Source organism: Rhagoletis zephyria, unplaced genomic scaffold, assembly GCF_001687245.7.
Source record: "Rhagoletis zephyria isolate East Lansing unplaced genomic scaffold, Rhagoletis_zephyria_1.1 Rzeph_scaffold_01664, whole genome shotgun sequence".
NCBI classification, from domain to species: domain Eukaryota; kingdom Metazoa; phylum Arthropoda; class Insecta; order Diptera; family Tephritidae; genus Rhagoletis; species Rhagoletis zephyria.
In genome coordinates this window covers 72194-91570 of record NW_016158748.1, presented here as the reverse complement: position 1 = coordinate 91570, position 19377 = coordinate 72194, and the positions used below count along the sequence as shown (strand labels likewise).

The 19377-nt window shown below is 33.4% G+C and overlaps 1 protein-coding gene across 4 annotated transcripts in view; it reads right to left on the bottom strand.

Annotated features, from left to right (window-relative positions):
• The window catches only part of LOC108364762 (putative GPI-anchored protein PB15E9.01c), an 89505-nt gene that overhangs the window by 21448 nt on the left and 48680 nt on the right, over positions 1-19377 (bottom strand). The window contains exons 1-2 of one of the 4 annotated variants that reach the window (XM_017618586.1): positions 8884-8890; positions 4082-4093 (exon numbers count right to left, since the gene is read on the bottom strand). The exons of 2 other annotated variants lie outside the window; for them this stretch is intronic. Coding sequence is in view for 1 of the 2 variants with exons in the window: in XM_017618583.1 (XP_017474072.1) it covers positions 5029-5132 (104 nt within the window). In the remaining variant the exon portion in view is untranslated. Of the gene's footprint in view, positions 1-4081; positions 4094-5028; positions 5188-8883; positions 8891-19377 lie in introns of those variants that run through there. One more of the 4 variants, XM_017618583.1, reaches the window with a different exon arrangement.

Genomic DNA, 19377 nt, shown 5'->3' with positions numbered 1-19377 from the left:
TGTTTTTTTAGACATGTGGTTTTCAAGAAGAAATAAAACGCATATAGTTTAATGTTATGGCCATGAATTAAACTTTATTATAAAGATGAGGATTTGCCATTATGTTTTAAAAATGATTTCGGGCGAGTGACCGCCGCGGCTGGCTCGAATAAATTCCAGCCGTGAGGCCCAATTTCGACCACTTTTTGCAGCAATTGGGGCCGTATGTCAGCAATAAATAGTACGCCGATATTCTCTTCCAAGGCCTCAATAGTCTCGGGCGTATCTGTGTAGACAAGCGACTTCACTCAACCCCACAAAAAATAGTCCAGCGCTGTTAAATGGCACGATCTTGGAGACCACGCGACAGGCCCACGACGCGAGATAATGCGCTCACCTAAAGTTGCCTTCCAAAAATTGATTGTTTCTTTGGCTGTATGGCCATGGTCTTGTTGGAGCACGAAAAAGTCATTAATCATGGCTCTATAGCGTTCCCCATTGACTGTAACATTATGGCCGGCTTCAATTTTGAAGTGAAGAAATANTATAGCGTTCCCCATTGACTGTAACATTATGGCCGGCTTCAATTTTGAAGAAATGNTTCAATTCTGGAAATAGGTAAACAAAGGTGCCTACGTAATTCAAAAAGGTGGAGTAAAATGTGTAATAAATGGTATTGCCCATAAAGTGAACAGGGGCAGGGAGTCTAATTCAGAAGTGGAATATATGAAAATTGGGCAGATTTAAGCAGTGTGAAAGAATTCTAAGCTAAAGCGTTCTAAAGGGTGTTTTTTTAGACATGTGGTTTTCAAGAAGAAATAAAACGCATATAGTTTAATGTTATGGCCATGAATTAAACTTTATTATAAAGATGAGGATTTGCCATTATGTTTTAAAAATGATTTCGGGCGAGTGACCGCCGCGGCTGGCTCGAATAAATTCCAGCCGTGAGGCCCAATTTCGACCACTTTTTGCAGCAATTGGGGCCGTATGTCAGCAATAAATAGTACGCCGAATATTCTCTTCCAAGGCGTCAATAGTCTCGGGCGTATCTGTGTAGACAAGCGACTTCACACAACCCCACAAAAAATAGTCCAGCGCTGTTAAATGGCACGATCTTGGAGACCACGCGACAGGCCCACGACGCGAGATAATGCGCTCACCTAAAGTTGCCTTCCAAAAATTGATTGTTTCTTTGGCTGTATGGCCATGGTCTTGTTGGAGCACGAAAAAGTCATTAATCATGGCTCTATAGCGTTCCCCATTGACTGTAACATTATGGCCGGCTTCAATTTTGAAGTGAAGAAATATGAACCAATGATTCCCTCTGCCCATAGAGCACACCCAACAGTGACTTTTTGAGGATGTAACGGCGTCTCCAAATGCGACAATTTTGTTTGTTAACGTACCCATTCAACCAAAAGTGAGCTTCATCGCCGAACAAAATTTTCTTGTGAAAATCGGCGACGCGCTTGATGGTCGTTCGGCTTCAATTCTTTTTGTACGAGTTGGATTTTGTAAGCCCGCAAACCAAGATTCTTCCGCAAATTCTTCCATAAAGTAGATGGGTACAGCTCCAATTGTTGCGCGCGATGGCGGATGGACTTATTCGGGTCTTCTTCGATACTCTGCTCCACAGCAGCAATAGCGTCTACGGTGCGCCCTCAGAGGATGCGCATTATCCACTAGAGTAAACGTGGTGCGAAACCGATCCATGGTTGCTCGATTTACCGACTCTACTGGGCGATTATGTCGACCGAATATTTAACGCAGCGTGCGATGCGTCGCGCAAACCGAACCATTATTTCGGTAATAAATTTGCACGATTTGCAAACGTTGTTCCGGAGTAAATCTGTTCATTATGAAATGGCAAACCAAACTAAGTATAAATCAAATAACAACTGTAAAAAATGCCAACTCCGAAAAAAAGTATTGCCTCATTGAAATCCACACGTCTAAAAAAAACTACCTTTATAAGGGTCCGCCGGAGACACATTTACGGTACAAACGTTATCCTTGAATGTTCGCATAACTTAACTGCCGACTCGTTCAGCTCTTCTAATATATAAGATCTTGCATGGACTACCCCAGCTTCCCAATAATCTGAAGTGTGTTTTTCATATAGAAAATTCTCGGTTCGAAAATGTTTTATATCTTAAGAAGAACAGCGTATGGCTATGGCTGACGCAACTAACAATGACATTATGAAATAAATTTCAAATTCCACGTCATCGACATGAATACATACAAGTGAGCTTTCATAACATGAGTACTAAAGAACTTTTTAAACTTTCTGGCATTTGAATGACGTTTGCGTTAAGTCAAACAAATCTAGTAGCTGTTAAGTTAAAGTTGAAACAATTAACTGCTACAACAAAGTAGTGTAATCTGCGGCGATATGAGTATTTTAAAAGTATTCAAAGCCAGGCATTACTTCACCCCAAACAGCTTAAGTAATAACAAATAGCGCCACAAAACACTACAAAATTCAAGTGCAAAAGCTTAACGTAAAAAAGATACACACAATGAAGAAAACTGTCAAAACCAAACAAGCAAAAAAAATATTGGAAACCACTAAAAAATAATGAAGCGGGGAAGCACTTTGCTTAGAAGTAGACTAAAAGTAAACTATAAAACAAAAAATTTAAATAAACACCTAACAAAAATAACTACGACTATTTGTTTTTGTGGCATTTAAATATTTTCCAACGAATCGTTTGTTTTAAATAAATATGTAAATATGTATAAATATGTTATCCATAAGTATGGGAGAGAACAAACGCGCACCAATACCAATTAAAAAAAATATATTCTATCAACTTTAAAACAAAAACAAACAAGGCCAGCTTTCTACATATGTACATAGGTAAATAAATGTGAGTGTATGCCAGACAATGGGTGGACAGCAGCGTTAACACATATGTATATATGTGCATATGTATGTGCATAGGTGGTGTCTAATGTACTCGTAGATACATATTTGTATAAGTACATAGCTACTTAAACTTATAAGCCATACATTCATACATACATATATAGTAGATAGATATATTTGTAAGTACATAAAAATGCGAACCCAAATAAGTAGCTTATATGTAAAAAAAAACCATGTGTTTGTGAAGTTTAACAAAGCATCAGTTGCGTGAAGCTTCTTATGAGTGAGCCGCAAGACTCGGTGCCCATATATGGCGACCGGTAACCACAAAAGTCAACAACGCTGCGATCGTGTGATAGATATTAAATAATTTTTCGCTGTACTCGCTAGTTGTAGCGCCTCAATTCAATTTTTGAATCTGAGAAAAAAAACCTAAAAAGATGTCAAAAAAGTGACTTTATAGCGCCGGTTGAGAATTATAAGCAGTTTACGAATTTACGCCCTGAATAAAGAGAGTGCAATAATGTGGTTAGCTCGATTTTTAATGTTCTCGTTTTAGAACTCGTCTAAGCCGCATGACACCTTTGCGTTGCTTTAATTTCTTTTAGGGCGTGAGGAAATCATTTTCACAAATAGTGTGAAATTTTAGGTGTTTTGATTTATTTTTCTATGTTATTCTAAATGGGCCCAAATTTTAAATTTAGAATTAGAAAACAAAAGTTTAAAAAAATTTAAAACTAACCACAAATATTTGTTTACAAAAAATTTAAAACCAACCACAAATATTTGTTTACAAAAAAAATTTAATATTTACACGAAAATTTAATGTTTACACAAAAATTTAAACTTAACACAAAAATTTAAACTTAAAACAAAAATTTTAGATGCGACAAAAAAATTCTAAAAAATCCACGGTGATCTTTACCCACATGAAACTTGCACATTGTTAGACTAAAGTTGAATAGGCTATAAAACTGTGTACTCAAAAACATTCTAACACTTCTGAGAAAAAAGTTTGAAATTTTGGTGAAAATTTTTGAATTTTTTTGTAGTTTTCTACAAAGTTTTAAACTTGAGTCAATATGGGTTTTGTTAGATAATGAACTGTATTTTAATTGAAAGTTCCTAAAAAGTAAATAAATAAACATGAGTGGGAAACAATATCACTTTGAAATTGGGGTGCTATTGTATTGGCCAATAGTGTGCATACAAATTTTAGGTGTTCACAAAAATTGTAAGCTATAAAAAATTTTCAAAAAAAAAATACTAAATAAAATTAGAGCTTACAAAAAAACATTTACACAAATTCAAATTTAATTACGTTACAAGAAGTTAAAAACTTACACACATTTAAAACATACGAAATATGTATAAAAATTTCTAAAATACCGAAATTTCTAAAAAAACAAGATTAGAGTTTCCAACAAAATTTAATTTACAAACATTTATACACGCATACATACAGTATCAGACATACATATGTACATATGTAATTAAATTTAATGAAACTGAATTTACAAAAAAATTTATCTACAAAAATTTGAGTTTTACAATAAAATTCGCTTATAAAATTCGTTTATAAAACTTCAAAAAAGATAAAACTTACAAAAAAATCTCAAATTTACCAAGAAATAATTACAATAAAATAAAATTTATTAAATAACGAAAATGTTCAAATTTCAAAGAGCATTTTATAAACAAAGTTTACAATTTACAAAACAAACAATGGAAATTTAATAAAAACAATTTTTATTCATAGAAAAAATTTAATTTCACAAGAAAAATTTAGGTCAGTTTATTGGGTCTTTAGCCCTTAATAAATGGCAATTTTTGTTACTTGTGTGTAGACTCTCGATCTTCAAAGAGCCAACATTCTAACGTCCACTACCCCACCTCCCGCGATTTCACATCTCTGATAAATTTTGCGCAGTTACTCAATCAACACTTTCGCGTTTCGGGTAATGTTTTACACAATAGATACAGAAAATGCATCATTCACAACAACAAAACGTTGCAACACCACAAAGCGTTGCTGCTGCGAAAATTTCAATATTAGCAATGAAAAAACAACAACAACAACTAGCGAATCTTAAAAAGTGTAGTAAAAAAGTGTTTGCATTAACGTTTCTTAAAATCTATGTATGTAAGTACACTTTTAAACTAATAAAACATACTTTTTTGTTAGATCCGCCATTTTGTAGGCGCCACTGCCGCCGACACCGCCGGCGTTGCCACTACCAGTAGCTGCGGTCAAATTCTGTATTTGTTGTAATTTCATTAAACTTTTTTTTTCTGTTTTTTAACGTTAATTTTTTTATTTATTTTTGTTGTCGTCTTCGTTGTTGTCGCCCGTTTGTTTATTTTTTACACACTCGTCGCTCTACTTGCTTCCGTTCGTTTTTTTTTGCACTTTTTTTTGCTTTAGTTTGTTTTATTTTATTTTCGCTTGGTTGTCTTTTGTTGTATTTGTATTAAAATAACAATAACGTCTTGCTGTTGATTTTTTGCACTTTGCACAGTTGCTAGTAAAGAGTATTGTATTATCAAAGCAATAACAAAAGGAGGCGATGATGGTGATGGCGAAGAAGAAGCATACAAATCGCAAACGACGTCGCACGACGAACTTGTACTTTTATTATATAAAAACAAAACAAAAAAAATGCACTGCGAGGAAAAGAGCCAGAGCCGGAGTCAGCCAGCTAGTCATCCGACAGCAGCACGTCGCTTAAATCGGTGACGATATCGTTTTGGACACAAGTTTCTGTTTCTACAAGCGCCAAGTAGTAGAAAGCATTTAAAAGTGACATACACGAACCAATGAACGAACGCGCTAATGGGCGGCGATTCTGTTGTGGAACACCACCGACCGAACGATCGACTGAGGGACCGACGTAGTGCGGCGGTAGCAAATCGCACAGCACAGCACAGCACAGGCAGGCAGGAAAGCTGAAGGCTGTGCAGCCTGCAGGCGTTTGTCGGCGACCCACTCACATGAACAGCACACACTAATACAGCGAGCGAGCGAGCGGCGCTGCGTTCGCGTCCGCGTCCGCCTCTCCCTCCCACTCCTTTTGAGCTTTGTATGCGCTGACTAAACGAACGGCGATGAGAAGATGTCGCACACAAACACTTACACGCAGGCTGAAATACAATTACATGCGAGCGTGCGTGCGTGTGTGTGCTGATGAAAAAATGCCACAGCAAATTGTAAAGAAATTTTCAAACACTTTTTTCTTACGATGTTATGCGAAAAATTGCACTTTTTTGGTGACGCTAGTTGGTTTTGCAGTGGAATTTTCTAAATTTATTGGCACACTTTTTTAAGAAAAAAAGTTCGTGCAATTTTTTCCTTCTTGTTTTAAGTGCCAAAACACTGTGACTTGGAAAATCTGTTTTCCACAGTTTTTTTTTTTTGTTTGTTTTTAAATAGTTTATTTTTTTTTTCTAAAATCTCTTTGACAACTTTCAAACAGTTTTAACTTCTTATCTAAATTAAATTCAANTTTTTTCCTTCTTGTTTTAAGTGCCAAAACACTGTGACTTGGAAAATCTGCAAGTTTTCCACAGTTTTTTTTTTTTGTTTGTTTTTAAATAGTTTATTTTTTTTTTTCTAAAATCTCTTTGACAACTTTCAAACAGTTTTAACTTCTTATCTAAATTAAATTCAATTTTTTCTGCCAACTAACAATTTTTTCCTTGCTAAAAAATTTTCAATTTCTTTCGCGACAACAACTGACGCGGCGTGTGCTTGCCTACTGAATGTATGCGGCTGGGTTTGACTGGTCGGCACTGGCTGGCCTGGCCTGGCTGGTTGGTCTTTTCTGCGGCAGCGCTGGCGATTGCCGACATCGACATCGACGACGACGACGACGATGACAACGACGATAGCGACAACAACACCACAGCATGCCTGACTTGCGATTTGTTGCGATACGATACCCAAAGAGAAGTGGTGGTGGAGGCGCTGAGCACAAGGCAAATTTTGTTTTGTTGACGATGTGGCGGCCATCGCCATAGCCGTCGTTGTTGGTGCTGATGTTGGCTTCGCAGTTGCAGCAACAACGAGTATGGCACCGAGAAAAGCGCCAACGAAACGAGGCAATGAAAAATATCAAGAACAACAACTAATATGTACATAAGTATATAAATATGTATATAGTAAATTTAGTGCAACGCTTTGGATAGTCGTTCAAATACACACAAAAACAAAAAGNTTCCTTGCTAAAAAATTTTCAATTTCTTTCGCGACAACAACTGACGCGGCGTGTGCTTGCCTACTGAATGTATGCGGCTGGGTTTGACTGGTCGGCACTGGCTGGCCTGGCCTGGCTGGTTGGTCTTTTCTGCGGCAGCGCTGGCGATTGCCGACATCGACATCGACGACGACGACGACGATGACAACGACGATAGCGACAACAACACCACAGCATGCCTGACTTGCGATTTGTTGCGATACGATACCCAAAGAGAAGTGGTGGTGGAGGCGCTGAGCACAAGGCAAATTTTGTTTTGTTGACGATGTGGCGGCCATCGCCATAGCCGTCGTTGTTGGTGCTGATGTTGGCTTCGCAGTTGCAGCAACAACGAGTATGGCACCGAGAAAAGCGCCAACGAAACGAGGCAATGAAAAATATCAAGAACAACTAATATGTACATAAGTATATAAATATGTATATAGTAAATTTAGTGCAACGCTTTTGATAGTCGTTCAAATACACAAAAACAAAAATACATTGTTGCTGTTTATATTAGTTAGATTACGTGTATACATACGGTGACCAGATTTCTGTGGACAAAAATCGGGACATTTCTAAAACATCGAATCCGAATATACGATTTTGTTTTAGAATAAAAAGATATAACATCTTTTAATACAGTTTTATTTAAAACAAAAGAAAAGGAAAAAACTTGAAAAATTATCGCAAAAATGTATACACACACTGAACCTTTTATTCATATCCCTTATTTTTTGAGGTCACATTAGTATGGTGTGATTAAAAAACAACTAACTTAATAATTATAAATACCTTAAAAAAATTAGCAAGAATAAAACATAACCAAAGATGATGGAAAATAAGGACGCTATGTTTATCACTCCCTTATATTCTATGTTCTTTGTGACAACGAATGTGCTACTATGTTTGTCCGAAAAATGGTTTTTGGCCGAATTAAGTTGCGTGTGTCTAAAGCTTTTTCAGCAGCGTATTATTGTTCCTTAATCCTCCTTTTTTAAATTTTAACGTCTATGGTTTTTGGTTTGACCGTTGTGAAATTGTGCTTATAAACGTTTACAAAGTTTCCTGACAAAAACCAAAAACGTTTGTCAAGATTTTATGTTTTTATTTCATTTTATTTTTTATATCTTATAACCTAACAAAAGATTTATAAACCACAATGTCAATGTTGCCTTTAAACAAGATCATTCCTCAAAGGGTTAATAAAGAAAAAAACTGCAAATCGGGATTTAATCGGTACAAATATCTAAAAGCGATTTTTAAAAAATATTTAGCGGGACAATTTTCTTAAAATCGGTACGAATGGTCACCGTATGTATACATTACATGTAGCGATTGAGCATGCGTTTGTGCAAACATACTTACATATATGTGAGAAGGTGAAGAAAGTATCTCGTAAGTATAAAATATAAAAGTATCGCACCAATATAATATACATATGCAACTTAATTAAAAATAAGAAGAAAAAAGCTCGATCTGAATAATAGAATTGCGGAGAGCGCACGCGACAGTCGCAAGGAGAGCGAAAATAATGTAAAAAAAAAAATNTGAAGAAAGTATCTCGTAAGTATAAAATATAAAAGTATCGCACCAATATACATAATATACATATGCAACTTAATTAAAAATAAGAAGCAAAAAAGCTCGATCTGAATAATAGAATTGCGGAGAGCGCACGCGAAAGTCGCAACGAGAGCGAAAATAATGTAAAAAATAAAAATAAAGCAATCGCAAAGAGAGGTACGAGTGTAGATATGCAAATGTGAGCAACCGGAGCCGGTTACTACTGACGACCAGTGTTGCCATTTGTTGTTTATTGAAACTACCTTATTTTTTGTATCATGCAAATAACCTTTAATTATTTATTTATTTGATGTAAGAAATGTGTACCTATTTTGCTGTTTTTGTGAAAAACCTAATAAAACATTTGAATAATTGCCTTTACTTTTTTAGCCGTTTTTTTTGTCCATTTACCTGGATTGCTGAATATTTTCTGGCAACATTGCTGACGACTTTTCGTGGTCACAGCTACAGTAATTGAGCGACGCTAAGCCAAACGCCGAGTGCAAAAACGGCACAGTCGCTGACAAGTAATAAAAAACCTTATCGCGAATAGTAAATACTAGAATATATTATTTAAAAAATTTAACAGAAAAGAGCACAAAGTGCACACAAAACAAAAAATGCCAAAGTAAAATGAGCGTTTTACTTGCTTGAAGAGCTTTACTTTCCAATTCCTTGGAGAACGAAAGAAATTCGTTATTTGTATTCAGTGTGTAGATAAATGAATAAATGTCAACAAAAAAATTTAAGAAATAAAAGAAAAATCTAAATTAAAAAAATTTTAAAATTAATTTTTTATTAATAAATAAACAAAAAATAAAACGAAAATTTATTAAAAAATTTAAGACATTTAAAAATTTTTATTAAAATTACATATATAAAAAATTCAAAAAACGTAATATTAGAAACTTTTCAAAACAATAACAATTGAAAACAAAATAAAAAATTTTGAAAATTGAGCAATATCACAAAAAATAATTAGACAATATCAACACATAAAAGATTTGCAAAACAAAATAGAGTTCAAGCAAATTTAAAAAAGCGGAATAAAAAGTAGAAATATTAAAAAAAAAATCAAATAAAAAATTTAAGTATGCAAAATAAAAAATAATAGAATTTAAAAGTTAACTAAAAAATAAAAATAACTACTAAAAAATGTATATACATACAAAAAATTAAAAAAATATAAAAAATAATCTTAAAAGTTATACGAAATAAAACATTAAAAAAAAAATATATGTAAATAAAATGGAAGCAACGGTAACTATTACAAAATCAAGACCAAGTCAAAGAAATCACAACTTAAGGAATACAGCAAGCTTGATGAATTGAGTTACAACAAAAAATTAATCACGTCATTAGAAACTACAATCGCAGCAAGTAAATGCACCAGAAACAGCAACAACGTTCTCTCTCTCACTGGAGGAAATCTTAAAAACTAGTTAATAATATGAGAGAGACAGACCATTTATTTATTAAGCAAAAGGAATTCTTCGAGAACGTCAACTGATTAACACTCTGCTCACTCACTATCGTGCAGTTAAAAATATACCCATCCAATCACACTCTTCCACTCGCTACGTTGCTCCACTGAGTGTGCGTCAGTGCAACAACAAATATGTCAACAACATTGGAAAGCTTACGCTCAAATAATGCTAAAAAAAGAGATCGGCAGAAAACAAAAGAAATATGTAATGCCAAATGAAATATATAACAACAAATACGACTACAATAAATGTATGTATGGATTCATATTCTATCACTAACACGGCGGTACGCTATGGGATTGATACAACAATAACAAACTAAATATGTGTATACCACAAATTAACAAATTATTCGCTATAAACTAATGGAACGCACGAATAGAAAATTGTTGTATAGCACACGAGCGAAGCGAGAGACGATTTCAAATGGGCGCATAAGTAAAGTACAATAAAAAAGGTGAAACGCTAAGGTCGGTGTTATGCAGACAAACTTTTGTTTGCCAAATTAAATGGCGGCTGCTTAGTTTGCTCGGAGGTGGTTATGTCGAGTTTGGCACAGGGTTGCACGTTCATTATGGTTTTCATGGCTATTGCCAACACGAAATGAGAATTTCAGATGTACATAACGCGCAAAATTTAAAATTTTTGTATATGACAACACCGAATTTGCTGCAGTTGGACCAAACAAAATTAGTTTGCTGTGAGAGTCGCCAAACTCGCTCTCTCCGAGTTTGCTGCAACAACAATTGCACACAGTTTGCCAAACAAAATTTCTGCATAACACCGACCTTAGAAACAAAAAATAACTGAATTGGAGACGCGGTCATACATACATAGTACATAGGTATGTATGTATTCGTTTATAAGAGAAAACAAATAAAACTGAAATTCTGCATAGTAAAATTAGATATTCTAGCAAACTAAGTATTTAGAAATAAATTTCGGGATATGTATTTGTTTGCAAAAAGCAAACTGAACGTACGTAAGCAGCGAAAGAGCAAGGTTGATTGAAGCGTAAAAAAGAAACAAGATTTGTGTTACAAAATTGCGTGATTGTATTTATTCAAATGTTTTATTGTTTTAATAAATAATTTTTACACAGCCAACATTAAAATCAAATGATGATAGCACTCAGCGGAAAACGAGATGGACTGAGGCAAAACGTTTGAATATGTACATACATACATACATATGTACATATTTAATATTACGAATCGAATTCTGATTCCAATATGCTTTTATCAGGTTTAGTATTGGAGTCGGTTGTGTTTTTTGCTTAAAAATTACTTGCCTTTTAGTTTTTTAATATACCAATTTTTAAATACTATTTTTTATACATACATATTTTTTATATATTATTTTATATTTTTGTATAAGTACATACATATATTTTATTTTTATACCCGAGCGCACTTTTAGTAATATTTTAGTAACGACTGAAGCTTATTCATTCAAAATTTATATTTGCAATGATATTTAGGCGGAAAATATGAATATTATACGTTTTTGGAAAATGGGCGTAGCCACGCCCACTTACACTGGCTATCAAAAGTGAGTGCATGGTGTTTTTTGTTTAATGTTCGCAATGTTTTCAAGTTAATTTTTTTTTATGAAAACATTGTTCATGCTTTAATCAAACTTTGAAACCATATATGGAACTTAGAAAAATTCAACGTATTTTCGTCTAAATTTTGACCTTTTTAATCTGAATTTTTAGAAAAATTGTTTGTACGCGATAGATCGGTTTTTTAATTCTAGTAAAACAAGAACAAGTTTTAAGCGGCTAAAGATCGCGTAGATTTTTAATGATAATATGAAATACGACTTTAGCAAGAAATACGTTTATAACAAATTTTTGGAAAATGGTCGTGGCACCGCCCACTTATGACCACATATGTATATCTCGGTAACCGTTCCAGGAATTTGTATCAAACTCAGCACATTTATAGTACTTGACACATAAAAGAAAGACGTTGAAAATTTTTGAAATCGGAATAAAATAACGCCCACTTTTCATATACCAGTAGGTAAATGCCAAAAAATGCGGAAACCTTGATATTTCGAAATTTAAGGAAAATCAAAGATTATTCAGGTTTTTTAGAAAATGGGCATGGTACCGCCCACTTATAACTATATAACGTTCGTCTACTATTTTTCTAGCACTCGGGTTTTTCCGATCAAGGGCTCTTGTGTCGGCCAGCTAACTCGATTCATATCGGCGAACCCCCGTCAATCGTTTTTATTCTCTTTTTAGTTTACGGTACTTTTACCTTTTTATATTTTCATTTCAGTATTTTATTTTTTTCTTTATTTATATATTTTAACAGATGCTTTCCATTTCCAGACAACCGGTCAGGTACGAATTTTTTCACAGTTCATAATTTTACTAATATTGTGCATTATTTTTGTTTTTATTTTTTATACATACTCATTTTTTTTTTGTTGTGGTTTCTTTCAAAGTTTCCTATTTTTACTTTTCATTTTATTTTACTTGACCGCCTGTCACTTTTATTTTCGGTAACTTAATTACTTCAAAGTATGTACTTTAAATTATTTATTTTTTCTCACATATTTTTAACGGTAAGGTTAGCGATTTTTCTATTTTATTTTATGCATTTCTGCGTACAAATTTCGGAAACTATGAGCTATTAAATTTGTTTATTATCAACAGGGAAGTAATTTTAGACAAAAATACTACGCAGAAATACGATTTCAATGCCATTTAAAATTCAGATACATATTTTTAATACCAAAAAAAATATATACTATATAAAAATTTGCATTCCGTAATTTCCCAAAATTGTGAAAACTATTGCTCACTGACGTTGTCGATGCATTATAAAATGCAAAGCACATGATTCTGTTTTTGTTTTTGTTTTCATTTTAATTTTTTCATTCAGTTATTTTACATTCACCGCCTATGCACTAAAATTATTTCACTATTTGTCACATTTTTCCCTTATGCCGACTAGAGAGTATGACGTTTCGCTTGCCGCCACACAAAGCCAAGCAAGCGAATGGCAAGCCACGTCAATGTCACAAATGAACAGCTCATCAGCAGACAAATACTTAGCCGTCGGAGGCGGCAGCAGTGGTGTCATGCGAGATCATTCATTCATGGGATGATGATGATGCTGTGTAAATTCAAAAACTAATCATTTTAATCGACTTATTGTAGATTTGGAATGGGTAGGAAAGTTTTGAAAATTTTTTTTTTTTGTTTTAGTTGTGTTAACGCTAGCTACCTTAATTTAATTACGGCCATAAAATTTGGCAATGTGTCTGACCTCTGGTCGCTTTAATATTTTTCCTGCGTCCAGTAGGTAGCTATCTATTACTTAGCCTTGCTAAAAAAAAGGGGGTCACGCGTGCTAAAAGTATTTGGTTTTTTGTATGTTTGTGCATACTTCAAAAAGTGCGACTATGTACATTAGGAATTACGATAACTACGAATGAAAGGGAAGACCACAAACAAAAAAGTGGCAGCAATTAAACATTTCACACTGATAAGACCAAAACTCTAAATGCAATTATTTATGTGGAAAAATGTACATATGTATGTATATGTAAATGTGATTGTGTTTGGTAACACACACAGAACTGTATGACAAATAAAAAAAAAAAAAAGTAATAAGAAAAAGTTCGCCGAGTGCAATGTCACCGGTCGAACGCGTTACGTATACGCCCTGTATGGTCATTTGGCTGAAGCAAAGTTTGCACGCATACAACAGCAAGCCCACTCGTTTGCCTACACAGCTGACTGTCTGACAGTTGGTTGACACTGCGGTGGCTGCTGCTTATGCTGACTATAGTAGTATTATACTACAGTAATACTTGCTTTTTGTAAAAATTTTTTTTTCGGGGCAAATGAAGATATCTGCGGACTGTGGCTAAAAATAATCACATCGCAGTTTTTAGTTAGTCATCCCGCAACGGTTGCAATAAGCAACAAACAACAAAAAATTTACATATGTACATATTTTTTTTGGCGGTTTTACAAATTTATATTTAATTTATAAAACATATTTTCTTAGTTTTTATAACATAGGGCTGGCAAATAAATATTAGCAACACGCGCTAATTCCTATTGGATGAATATAGGGGCGTAAGATTATAATGTACCTAGAAAGCTGTCAGCTAAGTATCAAACGGGTAGTGAATCACAAAATTTGTGAATTTATAACAGAAAATATTACGAGCTGCTTTGTCTTGCGTCATTATCTCAGCTAAATAACTCTTAGGTTGGCAGTGAATGAGTTCTTTGGCGCCACCGTCGGAAAACTCAATCTTCAAGACGAAACATTCAATAAGAAGAGAACTAAGTTCTAGCATAAAAGGATTCATCAGAATTAATTAAATGACTCTCTGGTTTGAAAGGCAAGAAAAACGAAATCGATCATGTTGTGATAGACGGTGAGCAAAATCTCAGAGGGATCTTCATCGAAGCTTTAAAATAAACTAATTAAGCGCAAAATATTTATTTATCTATTTTTATCTGCCATCAAATTCGAATATTATGTATTAGATCTATTTTGCGTAAATTGAGCAAAACAACATTAGCCATCTAAAATTAACAATATCTTCCGGTTAAAATGAGAGGGAATCTATGGATGTACTTTTGTATTACCGGGAAATAAAATAGAATTCTCGTCACAGTTTGTCGACAACAATGCTGCAGAGCAAAGCAAATCGCGTGATATGAGTATTGTCTGCGCGCATGCAGCAAATAAGTGCACAACAAGTTGCTGATTGAGGTGATCATTTCTTCTTAATTTATTCAAGATAATTTTAGATATAGAAAAAAAAAAACAGAAATATGCACATATGTAGGTATTGGCTCAAGTATTAGTAATGGTGATGATAATGCACAATAAACATTTGGATTGGTTGATTTTCAAGTGTACCTCAGTTGGAGAACCAACCCATTCTCTAACAAAAGGGCAATTTTTTTGTATGCAAAATAATCTGAGTACTCCACTTGAGAAAAGCTTGGATAGCAAGTTTAATTCAAACTTTATTCAACTTTTCGTCAAACCTTGGGAAAAATGTTGTATATCAACTTGAGCATCAAGAATTTCTCAAAGATTGGAAAAACGTTGGAAAAATGTTTGCTTTGTGCATACTGGGTGATAATGGGAATGGTAATGGTAGGTAATGGTAATGGTAAAGATGGTTATAATGATGGTATTGGTAATGGTAATGGTGATAATAATGGTATTGGTAATGGTAATGGCGATAATAATGTTAATTGTAATGTCTGTGGTAATGATGATGGTAATGGTAATGATAATGGTAATGGTAATGGTAATGGCAATGGTAATATGTAATTATGGTAATGGTAGTGACAATGGTAATAGCTGTGTTAGTGATAATGGTAATGATGATAGCAGTGGTAGTGGTAATGATAACAACAATGGTAATGACAATGGTAGTGACGATGTTTATGGTAATGCTGATGGTAATGGTAACGATAATGGCAAGGGCAATGGCAATGGTAATGTTAATGCAAATGTTAAAGATACTGCAAATGGTAATGACTATGGTAATGATAATGGTAGTGATAATGGTAATGGTAATAGTAACAATAATAGCTAATGCAAATGGTAATAATAACACCGTGCAACAAAAACAAAAAAATTCAAAACACATGAAAGAATCGAAATACTCACGAAACTATGGGCCAAATATAGTAAAACTGCGTTTTTAGTTTTTCACTCTGACGTCAGGATTTTTTTCAAAGGATTTTAAAAAATCAGTACAATGTAGAATAACAATATGGGTAGCAAATGAGAGAGAAAACTCTTTAGAATTTAAAAACAATACAGTTTTTTGGTTTACAAGTACGAATAGGTATTGAAAATTCGCTTTTAATAAGTTTTATCTTTTTAAGCTAATAAAGTTTGCAGGACGAAATTCGATGATGAGGTCGTGGGTCGTGCGTATTAAATAGTCCTCAAAAAATTAAAAAAATCCTTATGCACCAAATAAGTTGTTCTGTTATAATTCTACAGATATTAATTTTATTTTGTGTACAATTTACTGTCGCACGGTGTAGTTTAATGGTAAGTATATAAATTTAAAAACATATCTCGCGTTCAGCACCCAGCCGCCGGTTGAAAAGCGTTAAGTTAACAATATCATGTCAGCTAGCTTTGAATATACATACATGGCTCTGACAGAAATAAAAAACCTTTATTTGATACGGAAATGAGTTTTTAATAATCTACAAATAAGTATACACATTGTCTGAAGATCCATATATATATAACTTGTGTGTATGTATTCATTTTATAAATTTTTCTATTTATCAGCACTGTACGCCTGAAACTACAAATGTTAAATGCAGTTTTTACAAATGTTGCAGACTGTTAAGCACACATGTACACATGTATTTATTTATGTAAATAGTTTTGCAAGTAGACGCGAAAAAATCACATGAGACTCGTGACTACATATTTGCGATATATGTATATATGTATGTATGTTCATACTATAAAAACGTAAGAGCATTCGGCCAAAAATGTACATACAGCTGTTTGTGTGCCTATTGGCCGCGCTCATGTGCGGAACCACGAGACTTCGATTTTCAACGCTGTAGCTGTTGTTTTTGCATTGTTTGTATACGAAAATCAAAATCAATCCAATTTCACATATCAGTGCATTGAGTTGATAGACTTTGAGTCCAAAAATAATAAAAGTGCCATAGATACTACATATAGTATGCATAGATGGAGTAAAGCGAAGAAAGGACAGAGGAAAAGGGTCGTCGAAGAAAAACGAAGGCGGACAACTGTTGTCGTCCGACGACGATCATCAGCAGCGGTATGGGTGACAGAGCACGTTGCGATGTGATGTTGATGTGCATAATAGTGATGTTGTAGTTGTTGTTGCTATTCTTATTGCTTCTGTTGTTGGCACTTTAGCTGTCCCATGCTGGTTTGGCTGGCGATGTAGCAATTGTTAGAAAAAATATATGAGGAAAGCAAGGGGGCTGAGGAGTAGATGACAAGCCATAGCAACTGCAAACGCCGCTACACTCGCCAACGTACAAATGTTGCTAATAATAACCAACTGTGTTGCAAGCAACAGACAGCCGTGGTTGAAATGTAAAAGAAATCAATAATAACTCAATGCAACGCCTTTTTGTGTGTTTGTTGAGGTGGGTGGGGGTAAGCAAAAAAAAAGTGCATATGTAAGAGCGCTGTATACGACAGGATGACAAAAAAAAACACCAAAAAAAGTGTAGCAGATTCAAATTTTTTAAAAGCGAGAAACGGCTGACAGACTGGCCGAACGCTAACCGCGCCGCCAACCGAGTGGGCGACCGAATGTTGACAGCACGTTAGTGTACATATGTAAATAATGTAGCGGATTTACACTTTGAGGATGTCCACAAAAGCAACAATTACAAACTAGTCCATTAGTCAGCAATTTATGTGGTGGGGTCTGATATAAATTTTGATTATTTTTCTATTACATTTTAAAAGTTTTTTTATTTTATATTTTCATTTCACTATTTTTTATTTTTATATTTTTAGAATTTTTATTTCTCTACTTTTATTCTTTTATTTTTATTATATAATTATTTCTCTAATTAGTTTTTTGCGTTTATTTAATTAATTTTTTAATTTTAGATACATATAATTTTTAAAGTTTTATTTTTTAAATCAATTAGTTTTTTTTTTACTTTTATTTTTTACTTCAATTAGTTTTTTACTTTTATTATTTTTTTACTTTTATTATTTTTTTACTTCTATTACTATTTTACTTTTATTATTTTTTAATTGACTTAATTTAGTTTTATTATTATTATACTTAATTTTTTTACTTTTATTGTCTTATTTCTGTATTGCTTTTACTTCGATTATTTATGTATTTTGTAAATATCCTCTACAATTTTTTCTTTATTTACAATACAATTTCTTTATAAATCTGAAATTCATTAATTTTGTTTCGAATGTTTTTTAATTACTGCCTATTTTTTACTTAATTTTTTTATTTGTTTTTTTTTTTGTTTAAAAATTGTTGAATATAATTTTTTTAGTCGTTCATAATTTTTTTAATTAATTAAGTTTTTTATTATTTTCATTTTCTTTATTATTTAAATTTTTTCACTAATTTTTTTTAACCTTTCTTTTAATAATTTTAATTTATCTTTTAATTATTTTAATTTTCCTTTTAATTTATTAACTTTATTTTTATTTGTTTTAATGCTTTTGTTTTGACTTTTTCGTGTACTATTTATTGTTTTTTTTTTTTCATTTCTAATTCCATTATTATTTTAACAACATTTCTCCAAAAATTTGCGTTTTTATTTTCAACATTTTGTCGAATTTCTCAGCAAAAATGTAACAAATTTATACAATTTCATTTTCATACATTAAACGATTCAGTTTCACTGCAATTTTTGGCAACTTTTACGTAACAAGTTCAAGGAAGTTCATGCTAGATTTTACACAAAACTAAAATTAACATCTGTAAATGATGTTCTCGTAATACATACATACATACAAACAAAATTCGTTCGTTTAGAAGACGCTAAACAAAAATAGCGCAGCTATACCAAAAAATAAGTGTTGTCACTAAGAGTCTACTTTTTCGTAGAACTTTGGCTTTTTTTTGTGATTTTTGTAATTATTGTAATTGAGTTGCTAATGCTTGTTGCAGCTGTTGCGGCTGCCTGAGTGGAACACAATGCTATTAAAACAGCATCAACAAGCATCAACGTATTGAAAGGCAACAACAGAGGTGCCGAGCTTTTGTATGTATGTATGTAGAAAGAATGATTGAATAAAGAGAGGTGTACCAGTATATATGCATATATATCTGATTTTATGAGGTGCTATTTTAGCTTTTTTAAAACATAGCTACAAAAAGGCCTTAGTTCGGTGGGAGAAAAAATTTAAACAATTTTTACAAACGATTACCTTCGTGGTTTTTTCTTTTATAAATATTTTAAATAAAAGAAAGTTTAAAAATTAATATACACAACATATTGCGTTAGTACAGTCTCACACGCTCCGGTTTTCGATTACCTGGTCCCGTATTGCCGGCTCAAAGTGTATGTGTGCCCTGTGGGGAAAATCTCTAGTTCTGAACTGGTGCGCTTCTAGTACATTTAGACCCAGTACTGGTTCGCGATAAATCTCTTTTGCATGCAAGCAACTGGCGAATTTAACATGGCGATGTCCTAGGAAGTGTCAATTGCCCCCCGCTGCATCCCTTTTTCGATAGTTCC